This window comes from Alexandromys fortis, unplaced genomic scaffold (assembly GCF_014885135.2).
Source record: "Alexandromys fortis isolate MF-2015 unplaced genomic scaffold, M_Fortis_MF-2015_v1.1 scaffold_59, whole genome shotgun sequence".
Taxonomy (NCBI): domain Eukaryota; kingdom Metazoa; phylum Chordata; class Mammalia; order Rodentia; family Cricetidae; genus Alexandromys; species Alexandromys fortis.
In genome coordinates, this window is record NW_026067943.1 from 8541519 (window position 1) to 8564548 (window position 23030).

A 23030-nucleotide genomic window follows, 5' to 3' on the forward strand; every position below is an offset into this window, starting at 1 on the left:
AAGATGGGCCTGCTTAGCTGAGGGAAGAGCAGGGCACAGGAAAGCGCTGTTTGAAGTCGGGGTTGGAGAAAAAGTGGGCATCACTTTTTCCTTGCAACCATGCTCTGCTCTGATGCTGGCAGGCAAGCCACACCAGCAACAGGAACATAACAGGCTCCTTGAAATAGAGCAGGCCAGGGGATGTGCACAGGAGCTTGTCTGGAAGCCACCTCTGTGGAGTATGGGAAAATCATGCTGTTCACAGAAACCCTCCAGAGTACCTTGAGGACGACAGTCCTGGGCTGCCACTTGCCATGGGGTAGACAGGTACAGAATAGAGAGAATAGTGGGCTGTGTGTGCATGCATGCTTGCATAAATGTGTGTTAAAGGCCCAGTGGGTGCCACAGATGCCACAAAATTAAGGGCCCATCATGGTCCCTGGCAGAGTCTTGTGGGAAGCATAGGAATCTGAGTCCTGTTTGCTGCTACCAAATAGCTTTATCATATTGGGAGCTTTGGAATTTGCTGGCCAAAGCATCCCCATTTTGATAGTGGTGGAGTAGATAGCCATGGTTGCTTCCCAGTCACACATTCTGACGCAGGAAGAGGGGCAGAAGGTTAATGATTATGGCAAGATGTGGTTACTCTGCCTGCTTACTGGGACCAAGGAGCAGAGATGGCAGACTCGGCTATGTTGCAAAGCTGATTCTGAGGAGAGGACAGGGGGTCTGGTAGTCTCAGAAGCAGAATGTGGGAGGGCCAGTGGGTGATACCTATGTCCTCAATACAGCTCTGTAAGAGAAACTACATGTTGATAAGGTCTGTGCGGTAGACAGTATTTTAGGAAGTACTGGTGGAAAAGCAGAGGAAGCAAGGCAGAAAAAAGAAGGAAAAGATAGGAGACAAGAAGAGCAAGTGAGAAGCAGCATACTCAGCAAGGAACAGGAGTGTGGACAGGTTCAGATGCTGAGTGTGTAAGGAAGACGCCGATACAGGGCCAGCTCATGTCCTGCAAGGTGGAGGAGCAGGGCTGAGTCTGCCAGGCTGGGGGGTCAATGAGTGCTGATGGAGTACCCCATCATCTGCTCTGCTCACTACCTGTACTCTAACGCACTGCCTGCTGCCACCCAAGGGATTATGTAATGTTCACCAGAATTAAAGGTCCAGAGGCAGTTATAGGCAGTCAGAAACGCCAGAGATGCGGATGAAGCATTGCAGCTGAGCCTCTGCTCTGACACAGATCACTTTTCCGATACTCAGCTTCCTTTAAAAGCTGCCAATGAAAGGTCCATACTCCTAGTTTCATTTCTGTTGTGATGACAGAACACCCCGACAAAAACAAACTCAGAGGGACAGGGTGTGCTTGTCTTATAGCTCCAAGTTACAGGCTATCACTTCAGGGAAGTCAAGGGAAAAAACACCAGGCAGCTAGCCACATTACATTCAAGAGCCGAGAGGATGAATGCATCCACAGTGTTCAGTTTGCTCCCTTTACTTATTCGTCCAAGATCCCTTGCCTGGGGAATGGTGCCACCCACGGTGGGCAGGTCTTCTCAAATTAACTAATCAAGACAACCCCTGCAGGCATAGCCACAGGCCAACCTAATCTAGACAATCCCTCATTCAGACTCTTCTCAGGGATTCTAGGTTGTGCTTAATTGACAGTTAAGGTGGCGCACGCCTTTAATCCCAGCACTTGGGAGGCAGAGGCAGGTGGATCTCTGTGAGTTCGAGAGCAGCTAGTTCCAGGACAGGCTCCAAAGCCACAGAGAAACCCTGTCTCGAAAAACAAACAAACAAACAAACAAAAAAAAAAAAACAAAAAAAAAAAACTAGCCTTCACAGCCAATTTACACGATTTGGGGATGCTAGGCAGACTTGAACTCACCATATCTGGAATCATGAGGCATTCTCTAAACACTAGGAAGCATATACGTGCACACACGCATGCACTCACACACATGCACACATGCACACACGCACTCCTCTCACTGTTTGCTATGACCTATGACATTTGAGCCTTCCTCCTCTCTACCAGAAAGTGAGTGTCCTTGGCTTTAGAAAACTCTGCCTGGGAGCAATGGCTGTAGTTTGAATGACAACTGTTCTTGACCATGAAGGTGTAAAAACAGAAGACATTCCCAACAAGATGATCATGAGGAGCACTGGCTCCCTCCTCAGTAGGGCCACCCAATAGTTGCAGATCCCAGGAGGGGAAACCAGGAAGTAAGAGGACCAGACTGAGTTGGGCACTAGGAACCATAGTCACAGATAGCTGCACAATAAGTGTGCCTCACCTTGGGAACTGGGAACACAGATAAGTAACTCTTTATTTTTTTTAATTTATTTTTTAACATTTTTTCATTTATTTTACATACTGACCACTCCTATCTCTTTGCAATAAACTACAAAACTCATAGTCTCTAGTGTGTCCCATTGTCTGGTGATATGGCTTGCTGTAGGATGTTCTTTCTGTACATTGTGGACATGTATTCCTCTCATTGGTTAATAATAAAAGCTGTTTGAGCAATAGCCAGACAGGATATGGTTAGGCAAAAAATCAAATTGAGAACTCAGATGCGGAGGAGTGGGGTGAGGAGATGCCAGCCAGATGTGGAGAGAGCAAGATGGGCATACAGTGCTGCGAAAAGGTATCTCCACATGGCAGAGCATAAATAAGGAATATGGGTTAACTTAAAATGTAAGAGCTAGTTAATGATAAACCTGAGCTATTGGCCAAGCATTTATAGGTCACATTAAGCCTCTGTATGGTAATTTAGGAAGCAGCTGCTGGGTATTTGGGAATTGCTCTGAGACAGGAAACTTCCACCAGCAGTGACTGATCGGGAGAGAGCACAGCTGGTGCCTCTCTTGAATGGAGACATCCCTTAATTCCTTTTTCCATCAGAGCAAGGGTGCTCCAGGATTTTATTAAAGGCCTCATGAGCCTAAAAGATGACTTCATACTTTCATCTGCTGCCTCACTTGCTACAGTCCACTCTTGGAAGGCCATATCCAGAAGGACACATGAGGAATATATAGAAAGGGGCTTGCTTATTGTCCCATAAGCGAGCATACCCAGTGCATAGACACTGTAAATTTTGGATCACAGTTCTCAGTGTTCATTGTTCACAAATATTGTGTCATGCTTCTTGCTATGATAGCTTATCCTCTGGCTCATCTGGGAAGGAGTGGAGACCTCACAAGGAAAGGGAGTTTATTATGGAAAGGTCTCTATAAAGCAAAACAGCCACAACTTTCAATAACATGGCATTTCACTGCCATTGGGAGTTTGTCTGGTTTTTTTTTTTTTCTATAATCAGCGCTTAAATTCCTCCTGTGTACATCTCTAGGACCACACTGTCCTTTCTTTTTGTAATATTCTTCCTTGTTTGTCCACTGAAATCCATTTCAAGTTCTACCTCCTGCAGTAAGACTTTCTGATCCTCAGTCCCCACCCCTGGATCCCCAAAGCTTACTCATCATGGCACTCTGTACTCCTTACCTAAACAGTTTTTGGAGTCTCTATTTTTTATTTTACATACCATTTTTATGAGTATTTTTTCCTACTACAAAGCCTTTGAGAACATACTTAGCATGGATTCACGCCTGTCTCTTGGCCAGCAACTTCTCCCATACAGAAAGGTCTGGAAGAGGCTGTTGATGACTCACAAGCCTTTCTTCTCACAGTCATCCCTCTCCATGCAGGATCTTCCATCAAGATTCCAGTGGTATTTAGTAAATATATTTAAAAACTACCAGCAACTTTTGGGGCTCCTCGCCCATGGAGTTTAGAGTCACAAGTTTCAAAAACCATAGAAGTATCCTTTTTTGAAAAAAAAAAACTTGCACCAGAGACACATACATCTATGACTATAGATTGCACAATGGCCATGAAGAGCTGGTGCAAGAGAAGAGTTCAGACTCTGGACTGGGAAATGCAGCGCACACACACATGGGTCTCAAAGCATTAGTAGCATCTGAGGAGCTAGGCAGTCTTAGCCGCCACGCAGAACGGCGCTCAGCAGGAGGGTCTGAGATGATGCCACACTTTCTACAACACCCATCTACCACTGTCGGTGCTAAAAATATGGCTGTGAACAAAGGTATTGTAAGCTGTGACCCTGGCCATAATGGATGACAAACGAATAAAAACATAATTAGTGTAAGTGACAAGTGATGTGAGGACAATTAGGACAATAATTTGGTCTGGGACACAGAAAGTAGAGAGAATGCCTGGCACAGGGTGGCAGTGACAAGCTAGAAGGAGACTATCTCAGCGTAGACTAGAGAAGGAGAGTAGGCAGGTGCGGGGGTGGCCGGGTCAAGACCACAGAGGGAAGGAGCAGTGGCACCTGCCTTGGCAGAGAGCTGGAGTTCTCCAGGATGGGGAGAGCGCTGGTGAAAGCCGCAGTTGAGGAAGGCAGAGGGAGGAAGGGCCCCAGAGACAGCACAGAGGAGACTCCAGCTTCCACTCTGGGTGACTTAGGGGCCTTAGAGCTTCTCAGTGGGGCAAGGACATGGCAGGACTTGGATATCAAGCGGGCCACGTTGTCTTTGCGTTCAGTTTAGGCTGGGTGTGATGGCTAATCTTGACTATCCATTTTACTATAGCTGGAATTAACTAAAACTCAAGAAGCTGGGCACAGCTGAAGGATATTTTCCTTGGTTGTATTATCTGATGTGAAAGACCCTCTCTGATGTGGATCCTTGGCCTTTCTATCAGGAGATAAACACTGTTGTACTATTTGGACCACAGGCTGCAAATGACACTAATAAATCCCCTTTTAATATGAATACACACACACACACACACACACACTCTAACTAATGCATTTTGATTAGGGATATAGGTGGAGGCAGAGAATTCTGTCCAGATGAGAGACGGTGGTGGCAGAAAAGGAAGAGAATGTAAAGACAGCAAGAAACGTTCTTCACATATTTTGAAAGTAAAGATGAGAGATTCTTCTGTTGGATTTAATGCAAAGGATGAAAAGACAAAACAAACAAACAAACAAAACTAGAAATAAGTCAGGTGTTTGGCCCAAAAAGAAAAAGCTGGAAAGTGTGTCAACATCTCCTATGGTGGGAAAAGATCTGGGAGCTGGAGAGTGGGCTGGGGCGTGGTCAGTTACGACGCTCACTTACATCTGATGAAAAGAGTGGAGCTGCAATCGGGTGTGTGACTCTAGCACTCTGAAATCTAGAGGCTAAGAATGTGACATCCGATCCTGTGAGCCTGGACGATGCAGGACAACTGGGGAATGCGTGCAGATGGAGAAGGGGCACAAAGACTGCACCAGGAGCACCCCGGGGCGCCAAGGGTGGAGAATGAGGAGCCACAGAGAACTGTGCAAGAAGGAAGAAGAGCAGGGGGTGCAAGGGCAGGGCTAGGAGGGAACAGTGTCTCAGATGCCAAGTGGTAAGAGGTTCATGGACAAGGAAAGGCCAGCTCTGCAGAACTAACCAGAGTTAAAGAGTAATAGGTCAGACGAGAGGCCACGGGAATCACTACTGTAGCGGTACAGCAGGGGAGGAGAACGCCTGGATGAGTGAGCATAGCAGAAAGGGGAGGATGGAAGTGGTGATGACATGGAGATACGACTCCAATCAGGAGCGTGCTGACTCGCTTATGTCAACTTAATGCAAGCACGTTATCTGAAAGGAGGGAGCACAGCTGGGAAAATGCCTCCTTGCATCCATCTGTAGGGCAGTTTCCTAATGAGTGATTGGTGGAGGAGTGCCCAGCCCATTATGGTTGGAGCTGGCCTGGGCTGGCCCTGGGTTCTGTAAGAAAGCAGCCTGAGCAAGCCAGTAAGCAGCATCCCTTTGTGGCCTCTGCATAAGCTCCTATCTCCAGGTTCCTGACCTGTTTGAGTTCCTTCGATGATGAGTAGCAATATGGAAGTGTAAGCCAAACAATCCCTTTCCTCCCCAACTTCATTTTGGTCATAGTGTTTCATTGCAGAAATAGAAACACTAAGACAAAGAGTTTTGCTAAAGGCTGTGAGAAAAGGGGGTGGTGTTAAACCAATGGACTTGGTCACTGTGACCTCATATTTCACTGAAGAGAAACTGAGACAGCACAAAAGGTTAAGCCAAGCCCTTTCCTGAAGCTCAGAGGAAAGCCATTCTCGGTGTATTTGTGATTTTCACCAAATCAGCAGCAGCTTGAAATCTCTCAAGAGGACTCACAATGCAGAAGGCCTACCACACGCTTCTGTCCAATTATCTTGGAAGTTAGCTATATGAGCTGCGTTGGCCAATGGAATGTGAGCAAGCACACCTTGGGACTGTTCCTGTGCCAACTCCAGGCCATCTTCTCCAATCATCTGCTTCTGCAATGAAGACTGCACAGTGGCTGCCGAAGTGGCTGAGGCTCCAGAATTGGACACCACAGAGTCTTGTTTATCCCAGCCAGCAGGCTGCAGCTAATCCTCTCCATCATGAACTGTGAACCAGACACACTGTGTCTGCTCGTAGGTTATATGGCATTTGGGAATCATCTGTTCTTGAAGCAAAGGCCGAGTGGAGTGCTCTTGCCCTGCGCTGCCCCAGTCCTCCAGGAAAATAGGCCCTGACAGCCCTCACAATGTGGGAAGGTCCCAGGCCCCTAAGGAAAATCTAAGTAATAGGGTGAGAGTCAGCCTGTCTATGGTAACTTTGGGGTAGAAGTCTAGGGTTAGCTCACATCCCTGCCTCTCACACATTGGTTATACTACCATAAGCTCCTTTAATGTCATGTTGACAGTCACCCCTGCCTCCCATTTTGCTCCACAATGCCACTCTATGGAGTGATGGAGGAATAATCAAGAACAACCAAGTCATCAAGTATGACAAATGTGGAGCTTGATGTGGCCATCATATAAACCATAAATGGTGTGACATGGTTGAGGTGGAGTAGCCAATAGCAGTTTTAACTGTGCGTGTGAGGCTTGGCACCACGTTACTTTTCAGTCTGAGATGCTCTATAATGTCTGCCCCTCTTGCATAAGAAAGCAGGTCGAGCAATCCAAGATCAGCAAGCCCATAAGCAGTATTCCCTGTGGCCTCTGCTTCAGTTTCTGTCCTGAGTTCCTGCCCTGACTTCCGTCAGGGATAGAGTGTGATCTGCGAGTTGTGAGCTGAAATAAACCCTTCCTTCCACAAGTCGCTTTGATCATGGTGTTTATCACAGCAATAGGAGCCCTAACCAAGGCACCAGCTCCTGTTTTCATCAACTCACCAAGTTCCCCACCTGGGCTAGACAGAAGCTGAACAGAAATCAGGGAGAATAAAGGGCACAATGCTGGGCTTCAGGGAGCCTTACTGCAGTTGAAAAGACAGGAGAACCATGCAAACATGGAAGACAAGCAAGAATGATAGCCTTAATTCTTTAAACGTGGTATGGTATGGCAGAAAGGGCAGATAGGAAACCAGGTCTAGCCCTTATTCTGTTGCTAATTAATTAAGACCCTCCCCTAATTCTACACACCCACCTGATGGGGAGAGCCACTAGGCAGCTTCCTGGGGCTTTATGAATCTAAGATGCTATCAAGCAGTAAGAATGCCCTCAGGGGCTAAGCACAGGGCTATTCTCAAAGGATGTCTGTTTTCCTGCCCTGGCCATGTGACCACATAAGTCACAGGCTTACCGATCCAAGACATACTTCTTCCCAGACTCCCAGATTGAAGAGGATGAGGGAGAAGAACCCTATAGACTCTATAGTATACTGATTGCTTCCTTCCTCAGGAGCAGGTTGCTTGTGGTTTGCTGTAGCCAAGAGGTACCTGAAGCTCCTGAGCTCACAGCCTCTACACAGGGAGAGAGGGAGTCTGTGTGGCTGATATCCTGGAGGGCAGCAAGTCTCCCCATACACAGTTCTGAGAGTTTGGCCCCTCTCCCTGGCAGAAACCTGTTTTCTGGGTAGCAGGTATCATGTCCCTGTGTGCAGCTAAGGCTGCCCCAAGCGTATGCAGAGGAAATGGCAGGGGACTGAGCTTTCAGAATGTCTAGTGATGCCTTCTTGACATTCTTTGGGGGGAAATACAGAGAGCAGAATTAATCTCATGAGCTAAGGTAGACGAGGGGTTAGCCTTCTGTGGCCCAGGCTCCTCTGCTGTAAATGTGTGCATTCAGATGTTGGCACACAAATGCACATAGCCCAAGGGGCCCTTTATCTACCTAGCCTAGGCTGTCTTCCTTTGGTTGTGTGACTCCTGGAAACATTCCCTGGGTTTCTGCAGAAGCTGGGCCCCATGTGCTTGGTGCATTTGCGCCAGGACTTCAACTTTAAATCAGAGACTTGTCTATAAGAAAACTTTCCATTCGTAGAAACCAGCACTTCGCAAAATGCTCCTGTTGCTTCGGCAAAGGAAAAAGAGCAGTTATGAGAACATTGTCAAGAGGAACAGGGCTTTACTTACTTGGGACTCCAGACACCAGCCGCAGGGGACGAAGCACGCGGAAAGCCCTCAGCGCCTTCACATCGAATCCAGCTCCTTTCCCTCCTAGCGCATTGGCCCCATCGGCTTTGGTGGCTTGTTCTAAAATTGCACTAAAAAGCCTAGAAGAGAGGGGAGAGAGGAGCCATCAGGACCCCAGCTGGTCGCTCAGCTGGGCTCCAGTCCAAGAACCCAGCCCAGACTGCTGGAGTCTGTCACAGGTGTGGCCACTGGCGGCCCATGAAAGGCTACAAGTTAATATTCCATCAGCGGGTGTATCAGACACACGGGGAGGGGACGCTTCCCACAGAGAGTGCTGAGTGGGTGAGGGGCAGCCCTTTGCTGTCAGTGTGCGGCTGTACTTGACCTGGGTGAGCTAGGGTCCTGGCACAGCTGCCGAGGCACAGGAACAACGCGGGAAGTCTAATCCTCTCTCAAGTGCTGTCATCACTGCTGTGACTCCAGCTTCCCTGCCAGGAGAGCGGGGAGTCACGTGCTCTGTGCCTACTCCTCCATCCTCATGACCACGCTGGAGCCACGTGCTCCCTGCCTGCTCTTCCATCCTGATGGTCACCTAGGTGTGATTTGTTCCAGAGAACAACAACAAAAATCACCGAAATCCACCTCACTCGTGCACGTAGCTGCCGCCAAGGAGCCACATATTGAACAAATGAATAAATGGCTGAAGGGGTCGCTGGGAGAGCTTCAAGCAGAACCCACCAGCCTGCGCAGACACAACACTAAAACACATAAATGTCTGCTCTCTAACGATGTGTCTGAGATGGCGCATCTCCAACAAACACAAGCACCTCCTGTTGCAGGCACTGTGTTAGATGCTTAGGTGGGAGCAGAAGGGAGCAGTCTGGCTCTGAGCTTCAGTAAACCAGACCTCGTAGTGTGTGATACTTGGAAAAAGAAGGGGTCTGTAGTGACACAGGTAAGAGACAAGTCTTTGAATAGGGGGCAGCTCAGAAAGGAACCCTGCTCTGGTGATATTTTAGAAGAGAATGAGTGTGTGGCCTCTGCTGCTGTCTGGGGACCACTCCAGGCAGAGAAGTGGTTGGAACAGCGATCCTGAGAGATGCAAGGTGAGATGTTAGGGGACAACAAACTGCCAGAACAACTGGGAGAGAGAAAATGGGAAGAAGGTGAAGGTGGATAGGAAGGAGGGGCCCCACAGGAAACCTGGGCAGGAGAGGAAATCAGTCTGAGTGAGGTCTGACTAAGTCCAATGGTGCCGGCAGTGGGCAGTCAAGGGCAGGCCGGAGCAGGCTGCCGCAGTGGCCCAGGGGGAGAGGCTGGGGCTCAGGCCAGGTGACAACTGGGAGCTGGTGAGATCAGACGCTGGATTTATTTTTAAGATGGAGCTAGTAGGACTGGTACTGGACTAGTTGGGAAGGGTAAGGGGACAAGCAGGAGATGTGACTCCATCAGTCTGGGCTGGAGCCATAGGAAGGACGAATGGGGCGGCACAGGCACCCACATGCTACTGCCACCTTCTCCACGTCTGGGCTGACTGCGGTGTGTCTGATGGTTTTCCGAGCTGCTATCATGTGTCTGGAGGTCAGAAGAAGGTCTAGGATAGAGACAAAACTGCCTTCTGTACAGGGTGTATGAGGGTTGGACAGCCTGAGGTCTGGTTGGAAGTCGGAGTGAGAAGACTGGACCATAGGGTCCTCCCACACTGTGGAGGCAATCGGAGAACAAATCGGAGAAGGAGACTGATGAGGAGCCGTTTGTGGGCAGCAGACTTGGTACTCCATGGAGACTGTGAACAGCGAGATAGATGGCCATGGCCAACGGTCCAGAGCCGAAGACTCTTGTGGGAAACTAACCACTTCATTTAGCACAAGCAGGGCCTCTGAGACCTAGAAAATACCCGATGTGGGGGGCAATGGAGGAAGGCCTAGTAGAGAGGCCCAGGAGAGAGTGGCAAAAGCTGGAGCCAGTGAGAATAGCAAGCTTTGCCTGAAAGAAGTACAAAGAAGCCCAGATGTGAGCCAAGTGAGCAACCTTTTCAGCTGCCATGCCAATAAAGTAAAAGGAGGTGAAGTAACTATGGAGACACGTTTATCCAGATCAACACTATAAAAATACAGCATCTCAACATATAGTTTAAAAAGAGGCTATTTGTTATCCTTTGTTTTATATTCAATTTTTGAAATATGTCGTATGTTTTTACGTGTGCTGTACCCTTCAGTTTCAGGTGCCGTGACTGCATATGACTCTAGGTTGGCATAGAGCAACTCTCTGGAACTCCCTGCAGAGAAGAACGAAAGTGGGTGTTGTATAGCGTTTGTGTGAGATGGGAGTCATCTGACAAAAGAGCTGGTGGTGCAGAATGGGGAGGACTCACATCCTTCAGAAGGCAGGAAGGGATGCTTTTGTGGTACCCTGAGGATGCTGGCTTTATAAGGGGCAAAGTTCAGTTGAACAGAAGCTAACCAACCTTCTGGTGGAGAGGGAAGAGAAGCCCTGCTAGGGGGTCCGCTTTTCTTTAAGAGACCTAGAGAGGTACATTATAAGGTCATGAATACGGTATAGAGACATAGGAAAGCTCTCTTCTGTTTGCATTTTCCCTTGGGGAAAGTCTTTCCCAGGGTACCAGCTGGAAATCTGAAGAGAGGGGCATCATGGGAGCGTTCGAAGAGGGTAGCAAAGCTGCGGAAGAGTGACCCAAGAAAGCGAAGAGGGGGTAGAGTGGGGTCACAAGGAAGGATTGCTGGGTACTAACAAAGGCCAATTTGACACTGCAGTTCTGTATTTCTGTGTTCGGGTACCAATATTTCCATGTAGTTGGACGGGATCTGGGCAGGTGTTTTTCTCCAGGCAAACAAGTCAAGCAAAGTTAAGAGAGAGTGGGCCAAGGGTCCATGCTAGTGTGGTTATGATGATGGAGAGTGGCCCTAAACTGATTGGAGGGAAAAGGCCAGGAGTGGAGGAGGCAAAGGTACAAACAGAAGGTAGCAGGGTGAAGTCATGGTATCTGAGGGAGGAAGCTGCAGAGAGGTAAGGTTAGGAGCAGCATTTGATAGGCCACTCTCACACAAGGAGGGTATTTTATTAGTCACGACAGAGAAACTAGCTGTGGATAGGGAAGGGGCAGTGGAGATGGGACGGGGGTCACGATCTCTGGGGAAGAGAGTTCCCAGGAGTCGAGAAGCGAGAGGCATGATGGCACGTGAGTATTAAGGAGAATGTGAGTGGCCCGTGCCTTCTTGGACAAGGAAGAGGGACTCACAGGTGAGTGGAGGGTTGTGACAAGTGTCGGGTACAGAGTCTGATGACAGATGACAAAGGTAGAAACAGAAGCTCCCTCCCACTCCCCCAGCAGAGTGAAGCCTCTGTCCCCAGTGACTATGGGGAGGCAGGGCTGTGAGGAGAGCCCGACAGGGAACGGGGCCATCAGACAGAAAGCCGAGGGTTCAGCAGGTGGGTCACCTGCTGGCAAATGAAGTTTAACCGAAAGGCAGTTAGTTCTACACTCCCATTTACACACTGCCAGCCTCCTGGTACAGGCAGGCCTAAGCAGTGAGGACAGACACTACATAGCTCTTATGCTGACGGCTTCCATCTGACCCTTTCGAAATGGTGTTTGTAGACCCCTGGGACAGGTGGGTGTGGGGGGGAGTGGGCGGTCTCAGCAGGACAGGGGTAAAAGGAAGGGCTTAGCCAGGAGGATACCTGATTAGGGATGGCCCAGAATTCTAGGTGTTTGGTGTCAATGGAGAGAAACAGGGAGAACAGCTTGAGTGAGTCTTTCGTACCTAGAAAGGCCGTTCCAATCACTGCAGCCAAGTGTGCTGGGTGATGTGTCTATCTACATGAATGAGGATAACATTAATGAAGAAGCCCGGTATTCGAATTGGGTTCACTATCACAGCCAGTGAGACAGAGGAGTGAATGGGGACCAGGTGTAGAGGGGAGGTGGGAGGGAGGAGAGAACTGGACAGGAAGAGGGAGGGGAAACTGTGACTGGGACGTAAAATAAAAAAATAATAAATAAAAATAGAAAACAGAATCGCAACTCATATACTCATAAAAGAAAAAAGGAAGTTCGGCTGCCTCTGATAGGGCCCAGATCTAAAGTCTCTGAGTTCCTTCCCTCTGTAGGGCACTCTGAGTCTTTGGGCATTGTGCTCACATGGCCTGAGTCTGGGGCAGAAGCTGCCAGGATGAGGACAGTGGGTCCACAAGGGAAGGATCTTTCCACCAAAATCTACAGCTGGGGCCAACAGAATCAGAGACCAGTTTGCAAGTCGGTCACACGATTTTGTTCACAGTGCATGCAGAAGAAAGCAGCAGACCTACCAAAGGGCAGGAGGGTCACAAAAGAGAATTCCGTGAGGGTAACAGATGTGGAAGACTTTCTTCTCCTCAGCCCCGCCCCCTCCAGCTTGGAACACTTTAGTGAGGTCTGCTTTTAATGGAGGAGGGGTAGAAAATTCAGGCATGCTGTAGGAGGAGCTCTCGGGTAGGAGCACCCAAGTATATCACCTGGATTAGAGGCTGTGTCCCTGATTCCTAAGAGCGTAGTTCCAATGTCCTGCTGGGCTGGGGGCATGACAAATATTTCTATAGCCAGGCCTTAGCAATTTTAACAGAGAAAGATAAGAAGCCAGAGAGCCCTGAGAATCAGTTACAGAGTCATCCTGAAAGGGTGCTGGGGATACAGCAGAAGGCTTTGTGGCTGGCTAGAGCCCCTTGAATGGGGACCTTCTGAGGAGTCCATATTTCTTGGGTTGTGCAGAAGCAGGTGGCTCACAGAGAGGGCTCTGAAGTCTCCTCTATATTCTCTCAGTCACCCCTTCTTCCCATCAGACCAGAGAGATCACGCTACTTTGGGAAGGAACTACCTCTTAGCTCATGCCACCAGCATGGCAATCAGACACACGAAGGACAGTTGGCTGTAGTCAGAGTCCCCTCTGATCTGGTGGAGGTCTCAAGAAACCTTCCCAGATGTAGCTCTAGAGGAAGGAACAGGAGGAAATACTTCCCAAAAGACAGAGAGGCAAAGGAGAATTCACTTTCTACTGTAAAGGGCTAAAAGGAGGTGTGGCTTAGAGAGAAGGGGTAACGCTTATCCTCTGGGGGCAGGGAATATTTTCCTAGTTAGAAAGAAAGCTAGGATTTAGACTTGATGTGAGACTTATAGGGTTAATACAGAAACCTAGCTGCAAAATACGGCTTCTTGTGAGATCAATGAGGGATACCCCGAAGACCACAGTAGACTGCAAGCTGAGCAAGTGGTATTTGAAGAATCCCAAGTCTGGATACTTCACATCTCAGCCCAGAGCCCAGGCAGGGAGTAGAATATGGGCGGACCCTGTGAAAAGTTGGCTGAGTGCTAGCAGTAAGGAGCCAGATTCTAAGGGGTGAAGCAGGGGCCAACAAGGTACTAACAGACAAGCACCGGCCAGTGATGCACTAGCTCCTGTGGTCTGGGCACAAAAGTGCTGAATCCCACCTCCAAGGCTCCTGTGTGAGGTCCCTCTTAGTCTTGTTTCCACTTCCCATGCTCCAGCTGAGGCCATGAACGGGCAGAGCCCATCAAATGACACCACTGTTGTGGAATAATCTTCCTGTACACAGTGAGGATGTATGTGTCTTTGGCAAGGCGCCTTCTGATTGGTTTAGTAAAGAGCTGAATGGCCAATAGCTAGATAGAAAGAGGTTAGTGAGACTTCTGGGTGGAGAGAGGGTGAGGAGGAGATGATCCTAGGCATGGGAGAGATGTACACGGAGAGGAAACAGGAGATGCAAGATGGAAGAAAGGTAAAAAGCCATGAGACAGAATGTAGATTAATATAAATGGGTTAATTTTAAGTTATAAGAGCTAGTGGGATTTGGCCTATACTATAGGCCAAGCTTTCATAACTAATAATAAGTTTCCATGTCATTTTTTTGTGAGCTCTAAGTCCAAAGAAAAATCTGCCTACACAACACCTTCCATGAGGACGGGAAGAGACGTGTAGTGTCTGCCCAAGGCAAATGGTCCCTGCAGGTCACAGAGCCTCCACCGTGTTCAGAAGCACTGGCTCTTTCCTGCTTGTGTCATGGACTCCCAGGACACATTGAGAAAGATCCTGAACTTCTAAAAGGTTTAAAGGGCTGCCAGCAAGCCATCTTTGAGACAGTTGCTAAGGCATGCTAAGGTGCGCTTGGTTCATTCCGATCTTAGTTTCTTCTGTTGGGAGCCAAAGCAGTGAAACCCTTCACAGAAGTGTGTCCTTCCCCAATCTTTGAACCAGATCTGGACTCGGCTAATAACCAATGACCTCGGTGCGCCTCATTTCTCTTTAGTACACTTCAACGTTCATGTGGCCAGAGAGCATCATTCATTGGCCAAGCCATATGAGACTAACAGAAAAAAAAATATTTTAACCCTTAGGAGCTGTCTGGATGGCCAAGGACAAGGAAGTCACTATGAAGGCCTCCTTGGCTCCTGTGTTATTTTCTGCAGTGACAAACGATCGGTGCTCCTCAGAATCATGAGCAATGGGTGCTCTGGAGAAGCCACCAGGGCCTGGGTCTCCACAGGGACAGCACAAAGGATTCACCAAAAAGAAGCTCCAGGGATAAGAGCCTCCTGACATCCTGCACTTGGCACTGGAGCCTGCCAGACTCGGGAAAAGTAACTGGCAGAGCGGCTGCCCTGGAAGTGACTTCCAATGGCCCCAGCTCAGAGGAGCTGATGTGTGGTTGCTTGGAAGCTGCTGTAAAGGCAGCTCCATTTTCAAAACACTCCAGTATGGCTGGACTTCCACTGCTGTCTTAATATGGCGTGCTTCCCTCATACTCCCTTAATATACCGTTAGAAACAGGTATATTAAGGAGAGTCTTTTGGGGAAGTTGCTAACTTCGCTATTTTTTTTTCAAGCTTCTGAATAAGGCAACACTTTTCTCCTGGCCAGGAGGGTAAGCTCTGAAAGAACAAAACACAGAGAGAGGGAGGGGCACTTGGGTTCATTCTAACACAGGTGGTGATTGTGTCTTTTATTATTGTTTGGGGTCTGACATCAGTGAAAGTGGGGGTCTTAAAAGAAGGGATGCACAGGAAATGAAGCAGGGAGGAGTCAGCCATTTCAATCAAGAAAGTAGCAGGGCTTTTGTGTAAACAAAGGCTGTGGGAGGGGGAAATGAAAGCATTTGCATAGAAGTTTTATAAGTTGGGGAAGATTAAAAAAATCTGAATTCCTTGCCATAAGACACAAATTATATAGTATTTGATAGAAAAGACTCGGAGCAAATGTTTCTTAAAAACCCCTCGTCTCACTTTTGAACAGTCATTTTCTTCAAACTAATTACGAAGGCACCGTTCTTCTATCCTGACCAAAGGAAAGAAACTGCAATAGAGGGGGTATTTGTTTAGTAGTGGTTGGCTCAGCACGCCTGAGTTAGGCCTCCAGTACAGGGTATCAATTACCCCATCTAGTTCCTCTACATGGTTTAAGGTGAGCCTGCCTCCCAGGGTTGGTCCCTTGGCCAGGAGACTGGCTTGGTCTCTTTGGAATGTTCGGTCTCCACTCATGCCAGAATTTACTCTCTTGGCCAGGATGAGTTTTCTCTTGGGCCTTCATTACTATTTTTACATTCTGCCTCCCTAAAGGGGTAACCCTAGAATCATTTAGGAGCCAGTTAAGAAATCAGAGCTCCCTAGACACTGTTAGTATCACTGGCTTCTGGCAAGAGTCCCAAGGACATTTCTGGCTTTTAGTCAAGAAAAAAAAAAAAAACTGATCATTTTTTTTTTCTGGAGAATTTACAAACTTCTTGATAAAGAGATCACAGTTTCCAATTTTTAAAATTTAAATTTTATGTGAGATTTTATGCCTTTATATTTTTAAATTTTATTTTTTGAGAATTTCATACATATATACAATGAAATGCAATTATACCTACTCCTGCTTTACCCTCCCAGCTCTCCCATATTCTCCCAACACATCTCCTTCCCAACTTTATGATGTTTTTTTTTTTTTATTTACACACCACGGAATTCAGTCAGATATGTGTGGATCCATCCACTGGAGCATGGAAAACTTATCAGTGTCCACACCCTTACAAAAAGAATAATTCTCCTTCTCCCAGCAGCTATTATCTGCTAGTAGTTCCTCAGTAAGGCACGGGGCCTGTGGACCATCGACCCGGTGCTTGCTTGTTCTCGTGCAGGTGATGGCAGCCGCACTGAGTTCATGAGCGCTACAGCCATGCCGTGTCCACAGGACACTGCTGCACGGCCCCTCTTCTACAGTGTTCCTTAAGCTGTGGTGGAGGTGGTGGGGGGGGTGGGAGTGGGAGTAAAAGTGGGGGTGGGGGTGTTGGTATTGGTAGGAGTGGTGGTGATGGGGGTGAGAGTGGTGGGGTGCTGGTGGGGGTCAGGGTGCATATGCACACATACAGTGACATGTGGGAGGGGTGGTAAGTTTATAATTTCTCTCTTGGGGGGGCAGTCTGATTTTTAACCGATCCTTTCACTGTGCAGACCTTTTCATGGAAGGCAAATTCGGTTACATCAGATCAGAGGTAGGAATACGCAGGGAAAGAGGCACGGGCAGGCAAGGTTAGGAAAAAGAACAAAACTTCCGCACTTACCCTACGACCACAATTATAAAATCTAGTAAATTCCAACCATTGCGGAGGTAAGCGTTGGGGTGAAAGAGAAGTCCATAGGCAATTACTTTTAAAAATGCTTCCACGGTAAAAATTATGAGAAAGAGATATTCCACTCGCTCCTAGGAAACAAACATAGAAAAGAGAGAAAAATAAATCAGTAAGTTCAGGGACTCGGGAAGTTCAGACGCAGCAGAGTTCACAGGTGCTGCCGCACTCAGCACAAGGCTTCAGCCTGCCATGGACTGTGTGCTCAGTGTGGTACCAGCGGAGCACATGGCCTGTAACGTCACTGGTGTCGCTGCTTGTAAAAGCACACTGGGATGCTATCTCACTGGTAAAATGGTCTACTGATATGCTTCCCAGAATGCAAGGCGGTGGCCAACAATGGTGAGGACAGGTGAGCACAGGGCTGGACTTGCAGCCTGCAAGCTGTGTAGATGACAGCCCCTCCAACACCAGAGCTCCAGCTGGAGGAGAGTACAGAGATTTGTTGTTGTTTTCAAATGCTGTTGTTAAAATGTAAATTAGGACCATGCAAAACTTCCACTCCCAAAGAGTCATTTAACCAGATACCATTTTGCTGTGCCTTCTAAAGTGAGAACTCAGATGGTCTTGGTCTCCAGGGGAATGAGACCAGGACAGTGGGGATTAGAAGCAGGTGAGCTGAGCCCTAGCAATACTGTGCCAGGCTTCTGTTAACAAGCCCCAAGGGCAGCAGGCTGGGTTTCATGAGGGGACCAGCTGACATCCAAAATAAATGTAAAAACACTGCCCTGAAGAAATTGAGGGTATCAATTTCTGAACAGAGGCAATATGTGGATCCCGAAATTTGAGATCTCTCTTGTGGGAAAACAGCTCTCTGTCCAAAGACACACTGTAGGTAACCAACCTACAGGAGCTGAGCAGGGACTAGGTGGTGAATATAAAAGCCTGCTTTTCTTCTCAAGGGGCAGAGCAACCTTTTCTACCCTAACACCTAGGAGAAACATTGGTGCTTAGCATGTAATTCTTATCCTAACTGCACTCACCTGAATCAACTCTGGGAAGCACATATTTTTCTGCTTAACCACTGTTTCCCTCTCTCTACCCTAACACAGAGCCTGGGGGCACAACCTGGTGGAGACTGCTTGGGTCCCTTCATTCTCCACAGCTCTGCCTTGTAGGAGTCTCAGGCGGCCTCTTCCCGGAGCCAGAAAACACCAGGCAGGGACAGTTTATCCTAGGTCACAAAGCAGGCCGGGGCCAGTCCACAGCCTCCAAGAGGCTCACAGCTCAGGATCTTAAGATCCATGTCCCCCCCTCTGCCAGGCCAAGGAACACTCACTGAAGACCTCTGGGCCCATACACAAACAAGCCACATACCAGAGAGGCCCATTGCCCATGACAGCTTGCCATCTTCCATGAAGGCCTTCTCTGGGGGTTACACAGGTTCTGGGAACTCTGTGGGAAACTAGGCCAGCACAGATGGCCAGTACTTCTTGTCACTCTTCCCATCCCTAGACATCTAGGAGCACCAGGCTCACCGTGAGGAGTCCTGGGAAAAACAATCTGTGGCCTCGATGGTAAACAAGACAATTCTAGGCCTCATCCAGAGCTGCCAGAGAAGGTCACCTGGCTATGGTGCCTAGGAAAAGGGGTGAGCTACACAATTGCAGGGGGGGGCTTGAGACCAAGTCTAAGAACTAAGGACCCACGTGCTGCTGAAGCCCTCAAGCAGGTGGGAACAATGGGGAAGAAGTGAGCGGTCAGTCGGGTTTAACCAGCACCTCAGGTCCTTTACTTCTACTTCTTTTAGCACCAACAAATTGGCCTGCAGATGTGACTGCCTTGTTCTAGGGAGCAGGACCAATCTACCCTGCATGGTAGGGTCAACGTCTTTGTATCAGATGGTGCTGGGTTAGAACAGAGCCCTGCACATTGAAGGGACAAGCAGGTCACAGAAGGTGCTACTATAGCCTGAGGATGGTGGGAGAAGAAGCTGTCAGTCACTCACTGGTCTCTACACTCCGCCCCAGGATAGCTAAGAGCTGCATTAAACACCAGAAAACATTCTATTTCTATTCATACTCCCCAACCCCCCACAACTCCACCCCCATCCAGACTCCCCAGCCCTCCACAGCTCCACCCCCATCTGGAGTCCCCAGCCCTCCACAGCATCTCACTCAGTTGGAGGTGCGGTGACAAGAAAACTAAAGCGAACAGATACAAGTTGGGTAGCACCGCCAGGTTCCGTGTGTTTCCACTCATGAAAACCTTCATTGCTTTTGTTTTTATTCACTTGCCCACCCACATACCCAACTACTAGGCATGCACGTACCTTTCTTCCCATGCATCCAGCCCATTCATCCGTGTATGCATCTACCCATCTACCCATTCATTATCCATCCATCCATACACATATCCACAAATTTATCCATGCCTGTGTCCTTGCTTCTGTCCACTCAGTCATTCACCTATCCATCTCACTCAATCCTCCAGGACAACTAGGATACAATCAGATAGACTGCTAGAAACTGACTCTGAGTTTCCTCTCAGCTGTCTGGACAATAAGCATCCTGGAAGAGACAGCACCCAAGTTCGGATTTTACCCCTCCTCAGGAAGAGCTGCTGCGGTGTCCCAAAGACTCCTAGGGCCCTATATTCTGGGAAACCTGAATTCCTACATGGCTTTAATAAACAGCTGGAACTCTTGATCCAGATTACCTGGCATCAAGAAAAAGTCTGCTTGTCCCCACATCACTGGTTGGTTTCCTGGCATGAAAAGAGAGCACCATAAGGAGGTGGGCCCCTCAACGTGGTGCAGATGCAGACAGCAGGTTTGCACATCCAGGGTGTGACATACCATTCTGCTCCCTGTGATAGGAGGATGGGAGATCTAAAGTCTTTTCTTTGTTCCATTTGAACTGAATCAAACCTTCGTGAAGACTATCACAAACATGTTTATGCATACTGTTGGATGCTGGAGATTCTTGGGGAGGGGCAGGCTCTGAAACTGACCCTAGCGGTCTGGTACAACAGAGCGGGAGCTGTAAATGCACAGGCAGTGCCAGCACAGCTGTGAATGGTGCCGAGGGCAAGCACTGTTGGCTGTGGAAAAACAAAGTTGGGGTCTGAGTTGACTCCGCAGGGATGAGATGAAGAAGGTTGGGAAGCGGGAATACAGAGTATAGCTTGGAGGCCAGACACTCCAGGAGGAGAGAAACTGAAGTGGGAAGATCAAACAAGGAGAAAACCAAGGAGAAAAATCAACCAGCTATAATGTAGTGTGAGAACAGATCCATAGGGTGGCAAGGGCAAGACACTTAGGGGTTTGTGGACATTCCTGAACATTAGGGGCCAGTGTTTGGAAGGGATCCATGCAGAAGTTATGGGCTAGGCTGGACTGGACGTACTGGTGATGAGCCATGCAGAGGCAGGTCTTGCTGCAGAGTTCAGTTGACAGGTAGGACTCAATGAGGCCTCCCAGGGAGGACACAGACTAGAGAGAAGTCTGGAGGATGATCCAGTGGAGTCAGGAAAATAGGAAAGCAATGTGCACATTCTGGCAGACATGACAGGACCCTGCTTCAAGTCACGGAGTGGCATACAATGGTCTAATTAACCTCCTCTTGACACAGAAGAGAGACGGACACCAGGGAGAAAGGAGACAAGAGGATGAGAACCCAGGCTCCCTGACATTCATTCAGTCCCAAGGTCTGTTTGCTGTGGGACAATGGTCTTGTACCCTGTAAAGATCTGTCAACTTGTATTGGTTTAATAAAACGCTGATTGGCCAGTAGCCAGGCAGGAACTATAGGCGGGGCAACCAGAATATGAGAATTCTGGGAAGAGGAAAGGCTCAGTCTGCAGTCGTCACCGAGACACAGAGGGAGCAAGATGAGAATGCCTCATTGATTTAAAAAAAGGTACCAAGCTATGGGGTTAACACAGACAAGAATTACGGGTTCAGATATAAGAGTTAGTGAATAAGAAGCCTGAGCTAATAGGTCAACCAGTTTATAATTAATGTAGGCCTCTGTGTGTTTCTTTGGGACTGAATGGCTGTAGGACCTGGAAGGACAGAAGTCTCTGTCAATGTCTGTTCAGCTCATGCTGCCTCCCAGGAACCACGGAAACCTTTCTCACGGGCCCCCACTTACTCTCCAAGAATAGGTTCAAAGCCCTTGTGATAAGTTGTCTAAAGGTCTGAGATAGAACTGAAAGGGGCGCACACCTTTAATTTCAGCACTTGGGAGGCAAAGCAGGCAAGTCTCTGAGTTCTAAGACAACCTGGTCTACCAAAGGAATTTCAGGCCAGTCAGGGCTGCATAGTGAGGTAAACAGTGGCAAATGCATCAAAAATATCAAATGTGGGGAAAGCATGATGTTCAGAAGGAGAGCAAGAAAGGGAAGCATTTGGTGACGAGAGGACAGAATGCAGGCAAATGAAACAACCATGAGAGAGGACAGGAAGCTAATTGGGGTTTTTTGGCTTGTTTTTTTTTGAACTACACACACACATACACACACACACACACACTCACCCTGTCTCTCTCTGAGGGTAAGTCCACAAGAATGTAATTGATAGTCCAAGTGTGAAGGCCGAGCAAAGCTCTATGGCTCTGGAATGCCTATTCCCTGAGATGCGCAGTTTGGGGCTGGGCAAGTGTCTGTTAGACTACCATAATCTAGCTGTGAGTTCAATACAATAAACTGATAACAAAATGCAGAGAGTCCAGGAACTAAGAAAAGAAGGTCTGGACAAGAATCCAGAGACAGTTGCCTTTTAGTAACAAGTCTGGTACGCAGTCACGGCATAGCCTGTGAGACTGGACAAACTTTACAGCCAGCTGGTTGATCCCTTCAGAGCATACGCTGAACTGCCACAGAAATAGCTAAGTGCCCAAGGGGATGAGCGGAAGTCAAGTTTGTCAAAGAGCATTCCTTCAGGTGTTCAGATGCTGCTGTGCCCTGAGTACACACACAATCCCTCATAGCCCTCCCAAGGCATCAGTTCCAACACCAGAGGGCTGTGTGTGCGTGCGTGCATGCATGTGTTTGTGTATTCTGAGCAGCACACAGCTCCCTGGGGACATGGTACAAGTCTGACATGTGACCCGCCCCTTTCTGTGATCCTGGGACTTGAGAAACGTCCGTAGCCAACTAGAGCAGACTAAAATCCCTGTTCGCACTGTTCTGGGTGGAGGGGGTACCTGCAGCAGAGGCTAAAACAGCTTCTCTGGGCTTCCTGTGGACTCTGCTGCTCCTCTGACAGTGGGAGTCCTGGCTGCCTGGGCAGCATGATGGCTGCCTTCTTCCTAGCACTCTCGCTTGCAACCTTATATCGTTTCCCCTCATCCTTTCCTTTCAAATGTCTCCTCACTTTCTCCTCTCCTTGGCCATGTTCTGGCTGGTCTGCTGACCGATCGAGACCCATGGCTGCACTCAAGTCTGAAATATTCAGATGAACTGAGTGGAAAGGGCCACGGCTTCAGGAACAGGATATTTTCCAAACACCTCATAGAATCTGACAAGGATATGTATGGGATCTCACCATTTTCCATTTATCTGTTATTTATTCAGCTACATGGTAGGCTCTCAAGGGACACAGTCTTTGATGTTTCAATAGTAAAAATGAATCAATCCTCTTGATTCCAGCACTGAGTGGTCTGTGTCTTTAAGCAAGTTGCTTCCCTTGTCTGAATCAGTTTTATCATATGTAAAAGGAGGAGAAACTCTGTCTTACTGCACTGAGCCCTGGGCATCCCAGACTGTGGAAAACACAGAGGCAAGGCAGGGGAAGCCAGTGGCATCAGGATGCTTAAATGTTAACAGGGCTGTGCTAGCTCAATACTGATTTCCAAAGGTCCTGACCCTGGGGGATGAAATCCAGGGAGCTAGTCTGATATAAACAGAAAACATGGACAGAACACAAGGGCCTCCATTTTACTGGCCAGTCTGAAAACTTTTGTCAACTTACTATGTTTGGGATGTAATCTAGAAGAAGGAACACGACTCTGTGCCTTTTCTTATA

General features: G+C 48.3%; 1 protein-coding gene across 35 annotated transcripts in view; it reads right to left on the minus strand.

Annotated features, from left to right (window-relative positions):
- Nucleotides 1-23030, minus strand: part of Cacna1c (calcium voltage-gated channel subunit alpha1 C) — a 662482-nt gene that overhangs the window by 192120 nt on the left and 447332 nt on the right. For all 35 annotated transcript variants that reach the window (XM_050148320.1, XM_050148321.1, XM_050148333.1 and 32 more), the window contains exons 4-5: nucleotides 16997-17136; nucleotides 8387-8526 (exon numbers count right to left, since the gene is read on the minus strand). In XM_050148320.1, coding sequence (XP_050004277.1) covers nucleotides 8387-8526; nucleotides 16997-17136 — 280 coding nt within the window. The remainder of the gene's footprint in view (nucleotides 1-8386; nucleotides 8527-16996; nucleotides 17137-23030) is intronic.